Below are 12,014 nucleotides of genomic sequence, written 5' to 3' on the forward strand. Positions count from 1 at the left end.
AAAACATGTTGAGAACTATAAAGGCTTAACCTCTAGCCATCTAAACCTCACAAACATGAAGTTTAGAGTGGTATAGTTGCCAAAAATTGAAAAAAAACCAAAAACAGGACTAGTTTTTTCACACAGTTTAGGTTCAAAAATGTTGTGCACGAGTAAGGTTAATGGTGAGATCGATACTCCAAAAAAAATGCTAAGTTTTTTTCAGCTCATAAGGCAACTTTGTGGATATATAGCACCTAGAAATTCATTTTCATACTCTTCAAATAATTCAAGCAAAATGGTCACTTAACAGGACACAAAAGTGTCCAAAGACATAAAAGTGTCCTGTTACCATTCTAGTGTTAAAGTAATTAGGTAAATTAATTATCTAAGCTTGATATAATTATCATGGGTTTCCTAACATATATTTAACCTTTGATAAATAACTCAAAGCATTTTAAATCAATTTTATTATTTTCCCCTTTAATTTTCTCTAAAAAGCAGTGTAATTCTGCTTAATTAATTATGAAAATTACTCAAAAAATTATAAGATAATTTTTCTAGCTTAATGATTATCTAATGCAACTCTGATAATTACCTCAACTTAGTCTAAACTTAATTAATATATTTCTCATTAATTTATGGTTAATTTGGATAATTTCAGCCCTAATATGATAGGATAATTAATTAGCTTAATATTCCCAAGCTTTAATTACAACAATCAATAGAGAATATTTAATTAAGAGAGTATTTATGAGTATACATAGGCCTAATCTTTAATTTATTAAGAAAATAGATTAATCTAACCTTGCTAATTAAGAAGGATTAGGCTAATAACTATTTAAGTTAACCAACTAGAGCTTAATCTCTAGTGATTTTTGCGTAGCGGTCTCTCTAGATGAGAGAGAGTGTGTCAAGGCTCCGAGTCTGTCTGAAATTGTGAAGAAAGGGTCATATTTATAGGTTTCTGGGCATTCACAGATTGGAAAATGGCAATAACTTGCATCCCAAGCTGCCCTACAAGTCAAAAAACGTCCCCTGCTACTAAATCTAGTCTCGGGCAGGTTCCCCACAGCTCCACACAGCCCCCCTAGCTTCCAGAATCGAGTTTTACTAATTTCACTGATTTTTAATGATGAAAATTTGAAATACTAGTAATTTCTAGAACCTTAGGATAAGAGAGTCTTTAGTAATAATAATTACTGAAACCATCCAATTTTACTTAACTAATTAAATTTATAGTGTAACCTTTCAGAGCCCGTAACTTTTCCAGATTTTATCGAAATTCTGTTCTGAAAATTACTAGCCCGGGGTTTGTTGTGCTTAAGATTCCAAAAATACCAATATTTGCCACGGTCGGAAAATTCTACATTGATTTTTCAATAATCATATTAGTTTAATTAAGCTTTATACAATCTTTAAGGTTTCAAAAACTGGAAACCTTACAATTGCAACAAACGGTTCGCTCTCAGATGAGCTACTGGGTATCACTTGGACTACATTCACTACTGTTTTACCTTTGTTTAAAGGATTGTTTGGATAATCTTCAGAGAAGTGTTCTCCCTTTTTGCAACATTGTATGCAATAAGCTTCAACTGGTTTGAGGTTATTGTCAAGCTCTGGGCATTCATTTTTTCAATGATCATCTGCACCACAATTATGATAGTTTCTAGTTCTTGGCTTAATCATGGGTCTTACCATAGGAGGTCTAACACCTTGATTAGCCACATAATAAATTGGTGCAAGCTCTAGTGGAGTATAAGTCACAGGTTCTTCCATTGGTGGTAGATGTGAATTATACCAATCTCCTTCTACCAGTACTATAGATGGACTAGGCTCACCATAGGGTGTAACATGCACTAGTGATTTTTCATCTATGACTCGCTCTGGATGCATGTACTTTACAGGCACTGCATTATGTCTCGGATATGGAGGTAGTTGACCCAACACGGGTTGAGGTCTTTCCATACCCATTGGTGGTCTTTGAGCTGGGGCCATATTAGACTGATATATGTACAGGGGTTGTCCTTGTGGCCTCATAGGCACGTACTGAACATTCCCATCATAATTTGGTCGGTAATAGCCCTCATTTGGTTGGTCCATTTACCCTCAATTGCATGCCATTTTTGCGGCCTAATTGGTTGTCCCTGTTGAGGTATCCCTTGCCCTAGTCCCCTGATAGGTGCTTTTTGCATGTTATTCATCATGTCATTCATCCTTCTGAGCATGTCTTCTATGGATAAAAGTGGTGCTGCAGCAGCCGTTTCCACTTGTGCTAGTTTAGTGGATGCTATTTTCTCACTTTGGTTATCCTCAGGGACATCTTCTTTGTTGAAAATATCACAATTGTCTCCTAAGTCAATCACATCTGGCACACACTCTTCTAGGGTTGTATGATTCTTGCTATACAGTATAGCATGAAGTTCTTTGTTTAGCAGTCCCTCTAGAAACAATGATACTAGTCTTTCTTCTGCAGGTATCTTTAGCTCTAGGCATCTTGCAATGTAGTGTTTCATTCAAGTTGCACAATCCCTAACAAACTCACCTTGTTTCTGTTTAAAGCTGTAGATCTGAGCTACCGTATTGAGTTTGATCCCCGTTTTGAAACATGCAGCTACAAATCCTTGAGCTAATGTGTTCAAGTCCATGATTGACCTTGGTGGAATGTTTTGGAACCATGTCAATGATTTTCCTTCTAATGTCATTCCAAACCCCTCGAATTGAGTATGTCAGTCAAATACGTGTTCTGCTCTTAGCACTTGTTTAAAGCTTGCTCAGTGGTCATAGGGATCCCCAAATCCACTGCATTTTCTGACCTATTTCTGAAAATCAGCTGGTCTGACACACCTATTTGGTTCAACTCCCGGTCTCCTGGCAGTTGGTCCCGTTCCAAGTCCTTCAAACCAGTTTGTTGAAAATAGTGACTCATGTACCCTGGACTGGATTTAGTGTCACTCGGTTTTCTTTGTGATGAGGTGGTTTCTGGTTTCTTAACATTACTCTCGAAAGATCTCTCACGGTGTTCTTCTCTTGGAATAGTTTTTGGTCTTTGGCCCAATACCCAATCCCTTATGAAATACCCTTGGTATTTGGTTTGTTCCACCTCCTCAGGAGTCATCATAACAAATTTGTTGTTATAACAACCCCTAAACAGGTAGGTTGGTAGATCTGTTGAACCCTTATCTTTAATTTTGAAGATATAGATGATCTTCATGGGTGTTAGTTGTCCTGATTTGCATGTAAAGTCCATAGAAGATCTTTGATGTTTCTATCCTCCCAACAATAGACTCCGATCCTAGGATTATCCGTGCTAAGCCGTTTCAAAGGCTTCAAATCAACTTGATTGTATCCATCGAATTCTAAAGTTGGTGGTCCTTATTTAGCTGCCATATATGGAATTATGGTGTTTACTTCTAATCCCCATTTGTCTATCACGTCAAGGTTTTCAACTTGTAAATACCGAGTTCCATTTCTATCCATGTACATTTTTTCTTGTTTGTTTGCCATGATTTCCTCTTCGAACTCAATACCATGGTCATCAATGCGAATAGCATACTCTTCGTTAGGATCCAGGTAAACCTGAGCTCCATGCCGATTAGTCTTATAAAAAGAGAGTATATGCTTATAGCGCACTGTCGTTCCGGTTTCTGAGTGAGTCGAGTAGGATGATATTTCATCCGAAAATTTGTCTGAGACTTCTTCAAGGATAGTGTGCAAGGAATTGCCTTGATTTACACTTTCTTCGGTGGATACTCTACTGGAGGTTTCTCCAAATATACCTTGGTTTCTTAGTACACGACGAGATCTAAGGTTCATAAAGACTTATGAAGCCTCGGATAGAGTACTTACCATTGGGTGATTGACTTGTTGTCAAATTTTTCCACTTTAATTATTTGAGTACAGCTTCCGTCAAGCTGCCGATTCCTTGTCTGCAACCTGATTCTTGTATCAATTTTGATGAAGTTAGCTATTCTTTTGCAAAGATTGTATAGTTTTTGCTAACTAATGTGATTGGTCTATGTGTATCACTTCAAATCAAGCTAATTGAGTCAATAGTTGAGACTTTTAGACCCAAATTTTGCAAAAGGTCAAAGGAATAATCTGCAACCAAAAAATTGAGTGAGCATGTACCAATTTGGATCCGATTGAACCCAGAACTGCTCGGAGACCTTGTATTATGTTGGTCTAACACTGTACAATTTCAAAAGTAAAAAATGGTGTTTCTGTGTAGCAGTAGTAAATAATCACGATTATTTACTTTTGTCAAATTTTTACACTTTTTGGCTTGATTTGCTAAGTATACAACCTGTTAAGATCCTTGGATAAGTTTCACAAAGTTTGGACAAAATTTGTTCAAGTTTAACAACTGTTTTGTGTCCGCAAACTCTGATTTTCACCAAAATTGATGTGTGTGGTCTATTTGATATGCTTGACCTTGTGGTATACTCAAATGTGCAAGATTATCAATTGTTGAAGTAGATATATATAATCACGATTATTTACTTTAACTATGTTTTTGCAAGTTTTTGTCCCAATCTTGACATAGATCTATTAAGTATCTCAACTTAAGCACCCTAGCCAAGTTTCATCAAGTTTGGACAATTTTTTATTCAAATGGTCATCAGTTTTGTATCTGCAGAATAACTTTTTCAAATTTGGTCACAATTTTCAATCCAATGATCCAGTGGGCTTATTATAACATGGTAAAGCTAGTGGTATACTCACTTGGTCAAAAAAGTTAAAAAATAGGGCATATGTAAATAATCGTGATTATTTACTTCTGGTAAATTTTTGCATTCTTTTGGTCAACTGAGCATATACACATGTCTATCACATCAATATAAGCCATGAATCAAGTTTCATTGAGTTTGAACAAGATTTTCCTCAATGTATACTCAAGTTCCTGAAAGTCAGTACAGACTTTAGTTTTCACCCAGTTTTTTGTCAATTTGGTGATCCAAATTCTATGGTCCTATACAAAAGTTGTTTGTACACATGCAATGAGTCATTGGTATCAACCTTGGTTAGTTTTGAGCTGAAAGTAAATAATCATGATTATTTACTTTAGGCCTAAAATGAACATTTTTTTGCACTTTTTCAATGGACAGTCTTTTCATGAGCTATTTTAAGCCTATGAATCAAGTCAAAACTTAATTTGGCCTAAAATGTCAAGGAAAAGTAAATAATTTGAGTTTTTTCAAACTCTTAAAATTTTTACCTCAATGTGTCCTTGAGCTTACCCACTGGTTCATACAACTTCTAAGCATACTCTCTAGTCGGATTGATTAGTTTGGAGTCTTTTCATGCTATTTTCTAGCCGTAGACCAAAAATTCTACAACTTCAAATAACAACTCACAATTGATTCTTTCGGAGAGAGCAATGTTCTAAAATCCACCTCGGATTCTACTCACCCTACTCCTAGGTTCTACTGCAATGGGGTTGTGGAAAGTGTCCACAAACACTCCTTTTTTTTTGTTTTTTATGGTTTTTTGAGCATTGATCTTAAGATTTGTCTCATCTATCAATCATTCTCAAAATCCTAATCTAGTTCTACAATCCTACAATCCTAAAGGCACTCAGCAAGTACGATTACTTCCAAGCTACCTCTACACAGCAAAAGACGACAATCTTGAGCTATGCGGTTCCAAAAGAAAGTTTTGACTCTAGGAGATCCTAGAGGAAGTTAAAGGATAACTTCACAAGACGCTCGTGTTTTTTCCTAGTTTAGGTCTCTTTGATCCCCAACAATGGTGCCAAATGTGGGACAGGTGTCTAACCTCACTCCTATCATATTGTAGACGTAGCGAGAACCACGATTAAATTGTCAATCCATGGGACAAAGCTGACTCGACTAGTGCATAGAGGCTACAAGAGGTTGTCAATCTCTTGGAAAACAACAAACAACTTGCATCTAACTCAAGCTATACTCAAATGGCTGAAATCACCAAAAGTCAATCGCTCATCGACAAACAAATGACATCCGTTACAGCCCTGGGGGATTCACTATTAGTAATGGAGGGATGTCACTTGTGTGCATCCAAATTAGAGAAACCCCCTACATACGGTATCTTACATACTGACGTACCCCCTACATACGGACAAGATTTGGACGTTCTCACAATGAGTCATCCCCCCTCATACGGATTTCGTACGAAATGTAATGACCCACTATTTTATGCATACTAGTAACATGACAGTTTAGAAGCACATGACATATAACCTCGTGATTGAGGTCCTGAGCTCAATATTGACTAAGTGAATGAGTGTGAGCCTTGAGGATTTTGCTTAAACAAAAAGACCTAACTGAAGAGGAAGAGAAATGTGGATAGATTTCATCGAATTGAGTGTAGAAAGACCCCCTAGTAGGGAAGAAAAAACATATCTTCAAGATTAAAAGACTTTTCTTTAGGCTTAGCGATGAAAAAACAAATCATTAACAAACTACAACTTCTTTGGAGTAGAGATGAAAACAATTCTACCATTACTATTTAACAAACTGATTGGATGCTAGTGAGCCACGTGCCAACCAAAGATTCCTTACTATTCTTGTGCAAAGCTTCTCGCACACTAGCAAGCTTCTTGTTGGCCTACCATGGATAGTGCCTATCCTATAGTAATCTGTGAAGCAAGGAGCTTATGACACCTTCTCAATCTATTCACCTCCTTGTCCTTCCCTCCATAGTAGCATCTTCTTCACTCTCTCCATCCTCGTTGTACTACATTTCAACTTGGGATTTTCATTCTGCAAACAAATTAAGAGGGCATATTCACTCCATAACACAAAGAGGAGAAGCTTCGACCTAGCTAGTGGCAGGATGACCATGTGGCAACTAGAGGCAAGTGCAGCAGAGCAAGTAGTGGACAAGATGGCAAGCATCCCAAGCACGGAGGCAGGAATCCCTACTACTTTATATGGCCTCAAGCTGCTCTCCATATCAGCTATCTTCTTGCAACACTTCGAGCATGAAACCACCTTGACACGACCTGTCAAAGCTGACCAAGATCAATCTTAACAGCATCAACCTGCCTGACTTTTACCAATATTGTAAGCAAGACCTCATGCATTTGTGAGCCTAGCTTGGAGATAAAGCCAGATAAAGAGTCAACAAACAGCTGGGCTTCATGATATTTTGGTAAATCACCCAAAGTTTGCAATACATCAAGAAGTAGCAGCTCATCAATATGTGACCCTTGAGCCAAAACCAGCAGTAGCAGCTGAGAAGCTTTATTGGGTAAATGAGCCTCTAAAAGTGTGGTGCAGACCTCAATGTGAGAAAATCCAACGTTTAAGAAATCATTGTTGATCATATCCACATCCTTATTGTGCCCTCTTGTGACAACCATTGTAGCGAAGTATCGTATACTTTTGAATCAGGCACAAAACCCCGCCTTCTCGCCTTTTGGTAGATTTTCATAGCTTTTTGGGGTAGGTTGATCTTTTGCAATACGTTTAGCAAGAGACAGATGCACATTATGCAAGGAACATAGACACGAGGTCTACTAGAGGTCACTTTTGTTGGTGGTGCAGTGTCTTGGACTCTCATTGAGAGCAATGTACGACCTTATCTACCACAAAAATTAAGTCTGATACAATTATAGAATCCATATATATATATAATATATAATATACATATAGGTATATATATATATAATTTATTTATATATATATTTATATATATGAAAGTACCCAATCCAAGGGTCTATTTGAAGGGAGGTTTTGTGTGCGCTTTACGTGTCCCTCTATAAACTAAAATACTTCAGTAAGCTTTAATGGTACACCTCATGTGTAGATTCAAAATAATATTAATGAGTTGTTCTTTGTGAGTGCATATATATAAATATACATACATACATACATGAATGCATACATAGGGATCTGTGTGTGTGACGTCAGTTTTAAGCAACCAGCATCCCGTACATAGAAACAACAGCTTGAAGTTATTTCGAATGTCTATGCGGCAATAGTTTTCGTTCTCTTTTTTTTTCCTGGCTTCCTCAACTTGGCATGTCAGCTAGTTAGTAGAGACCGAGCAAATACAACATGACATCAAAAGCACGATACCTACATATAGATATCGACCAAGCATTTTCCACAATGACAACTGACAATTAGACATCTGCTTTCCTCCAAAACATTTTTGAGTGCAATAAGTAAATAAAACATTTCCACTACAGCAACTTGGATGGATTTACCTCTTTGCGGTTGCTGGGGGCCAAAGGCCAGACTAACTTTTCTCTCCTTTTTTTCTACCTCTAAAAGTATGATCTTAGCTACCAGCTCTCCCATAAATCCCCTGTCAATCCAACCAGATGCCAACACATTCACTAGTGAGGTATAAGGTTCCCGACTCCTTCGTGATCCATTTAGACATCTAATGGCCTCTGCTACAGCACTTGATACAAGTGGCTCAGAACTCCACACTATCCACAACAGCTCTCGAGATTTCACAATTTGCATACCAACCTGCTCTTCCCCCAACCACTAGACTGGAAAAGGCCAACAGGAGCGACTCATCTTCTCTGAGTCCTAATGTTTTGGCGATGTTGTCAAGGAACAAAAGGTGATGATCATCCACCACCACCGCATGCAAAGTGAGAATTGGGAGGTTTGGGACTTTCTCCAGCACCTCATCTCGCTCCATCATCCGATCTTCCTCCTCAGTGGAGCTAGGCTCTTGCAAGAGGATGAGTGCCATAGATGCTTCAGTTTGCTCATCAATCTCTTTGATAACTTCATTTGATTCCTCCACAATGGTCACAGGTAGTCTTTGTTTGACCTTTTCCTATGATTTTCCCTTATACATGCCCTCAAGCACAACTAAGGCCAGAACCATGTCCCAAGAAATGAATTGCACACCATGCCCAAATCTATGAGATCATCCTCATCGTCTATCTTGTAGTCCCGTTCCGTGAGGCCTTTAATAAACCTCAACAAGCAAAAGAGAAAGTTTTTGTTGGCTACATAGAGATGCTTGAAGAAATCCATTGTCAACCACGCTGTGTCGGATCCCTCAAAGACTATGGCATATTCTTCCATGTGCTACCCCATGTAGTCAAGAAAACTTTTGAATGCCTCTGCATGAAGTTTCGGAGTGGTCTGCATGTCAATTGTCCCCTCAAACACACTAAGTAGTTCATGTGCTCGATCCGCAAGTCCTACCTTTTCTAATTGTGTGAGAAGTGCATCAGTAGACATTGCATGGGTTCATTGATGAAGAAGATATGAAGAGAGCTTAGAGCTAGAGTTTTGTTGAATGTGAGAAATGAAGTTTAAAACCTAGAAAGTCACTTATATACCCAAAGTCACTTTTTAAAAAGCACTTAAAATTAACGTTAAAATAACATAAAACTATAATTTTAAACAAAATCACACGACAAAGAATTCAAAGACACCAACATTGAAAACATTTGTGCTCCACATCAAAGAAATTGCACGTTTCAATCAAAAACTTGAACAAGTTGAGAATAGACAAGTATGCAAAGAAGAAAGATTCAAAACACGATATTATTAATGGGAGCAGAATCCTTGTCAATACATGCTTTTACAAAAATACATCACGGAAATGGAATGTTTTCACAGAGAAAGGTCTTCTCTTTTCTGGAGCGAACAACCTTTTCATTGATTACAAAGAGATATTACTTGGGCAAGGTGTTTTTGATATTAAGATACTCGTGAAGGTGATTGAGGTGCCAATCATTATTCACTGCAATGTCATGCCCTGCATCTTGGTGAGGCATATTTGCACGTCAGCTGATTCTCTAGCAGCAACATTAGAGTCTAGTGCCTCCCATTCTCCCATCGTCAGCTTCCATCTTCTATAGGGAAAGACCATTGACAAGCTTTGCTTTGCAATATGGTATCTGAACACCATATTGTCAGCAACTACAAAGCACTTGATTCTATCTCCCTGTGGTTAACCACATTAGTCTCCCATCTAGCTGCAAGGAATCCGTTGATCACACTTCCCCCTTTGTAAGTCCACATTAGTCTCCTATCCAGCTGCAAGGAATCCGTTGATCACACTTCCCTCTTTGTAAGTCCACATTGTTGGTGTCCTGTGAACACTCTGAAGTCAAAAGGTAAACACAAAAACAAACACATGAAGAGACATAAACCATGTTACTGTGGCTTTGTGGGAACCATAGGTGCACTCCATTGTTGCTTGCACATCCGGCTCAATTCTCCTTTTGGTTGCTGCGATCAAGGCACTGTCTGGCTTAGGCCATTCCAAACTCTCCAAGGTTGGTGAGTGAACCAGAGAAAGATTACCATACCCATTTCACCTAGGTGTGACATAAGTTTAATTATAAAAAAAATGTCACGTGAGGCAACTCAGAGGATGGACATCCAGCATAGAGCAACTATATTGGCCTCTATTGGCCCCCACTCTATAAAATTGGATGGAAAAACATCTGCAATCATGAACAAGCAATGGAAATCTTACAGTCATTAAAAGCAACATACAAGGCAAAAATACTAATAGACAACCTAAAAACTTGAAGGAGAGTAAAATTAGAGTTTGTAAGAACCCTTGATAGAGCCACTGCTATCTCTATCTTCAATTGTGAAGCAACATACACATGCTCCACATTCGCAAGCCTCTTGCCGTCTTTTGTTTTCTTGAACTCCATGATTCTTGCCTTCTAATGGTGTGCTCAAGAATCCATGTGTCTTCTTGAGACCTTGTGTGCACCTCTTGAGCTGGGCTGCATTGTCACCACCCACATCATTCATTTGAATTTCATCATCACCCAATATCCACTATCGTCTTGTACATTGTTGCATGAAATGGAGTCAATGACACTCCTAGGTTGTCGATTACCTGATGATGCCATGGAAAATAGTGGCACAACCTGCAGAAAAACACTTATGATTAGACATTGCACATCCTTGTTCCCAGCTGCACAAAGAGCAATATTCTTGGTGGTGCACAAAGACAGTTGATGTACTTACTGCTATACTGCTCCAACTGCTTGTTGGCTTAATGGGGAAGACAATGCTGCAAATCTTGAGAGGGAAGTAGATCCTCCCTACTAGAAAGGTTAATGGAGAGGGATCAAGAACCGAGTTGAGAGAAGATCTAGCAGAAGGATATGCTACAGATCTTCATCTTTAGGTAGAGGTGTTTAGTGAGGCTCATGGAGAAATGGAGATATTCATCTTGAGGAGAATGTAGTAAGCTTGAGGAGGGAAAGGAGGTTTCTACTTCTACTGTAGAGCTTTTGGGAGGGAAACCTGAAAGGAAGGAAAGAGAAGCAACTTGCAAGGTACAGTGAAGAGAAGTGAGAGATGCTACAACAGAGAGAGGGGGAGGGAATAATCAACACGTTTTTGGAGGGACCCCCTTTTAGGAGAGAGGGGCGGGAGAAAGCCACTAGAGAGAGAAAGGATTGGTTTTTACTCAACTATTTAGAGAAAAGTTCAGTTTTTTGAATTTATAAGAGATTTTCTCTTTATATTTTATAAAAGAGTACAAGTTTGACCACTTACTTTTAGGCCCTGCCATATCCACCATTTCAATCATTTGCCCTTCCATAATATCCTTTTTAATCCCATGGCAAATAAATAGCCCCCCTTAGACTCCATTCCCTTCCTAATGTCAAGAATTGAATGCCATGGTTATTGACATGAATGCACATTCTCAATGGCTACAAACCCAGCTAGAAGTGGCTAACCTCCAAGTAGCACAACCGGAGGCACGACTTAAAGTTAAAAATGAAATGTTGGAGAAGTTGAAGGCCAAACCCACACACTCCTCACTTTCTAAGGGTTTAATCTTGCCTATCAAACAATGAAAAAGCTGAACAAAGACTTAGAGACCAAGCTAAAGCTAGAGAAAATGCAAAGAAGAGAGTTATCACTCTCTTTCATGACAAAATAAATAGTTTAAGCAGCTTGATGGTGGTATTGCCTTGTGTCAAACATGCTACATAGAGACATTGCTATGTAAGTTTGGACTTGAAGGCTGCAAACATATTGTTGTTCCCATGGAAACATGTTTGAACTTAAGTCTTCATGAGGTGATCCTGCTAA

The 12,014-nt window shown here is 38.4% G+C and overlaps 1 protein-coding gene across 1 annotated transcript; it reads right to left on the reverse strand.

The window, feature by feature from the left end:
- Positions 1-6,967: 6,967 nt before the first annotated feature.
- On the reverse strand, positions 6,968-7,324 carry LOC147445145 (uncharacterized). Its single transcript, XM_086528007.1, has one exon. It carries the CDS (start codon positions 7,322-7,324, stop codon positions 6,968-6,970), a length of 357 nt encoding a protein of 118 aa, XP_086384133.1.
- Between the last annotated feature and the right edge of the window lie 4,690 nt (positions 7,325-12,014).

Source organism: Adiantum capillus-veneris, chromosome 13 (genome assembly GCF_014529385.1).
Source record: "Adiantum capillus-veneris isolate H3 chromosome 13, ASM1452938v2, whole genome shotgun sequence".
NCBI lineage: Eukaryota > Viridiplantae > Streptophyta > Polypodiopsida > Polypodiales > Pteridaceae > Adiantum > Adiantum capillus-veneris.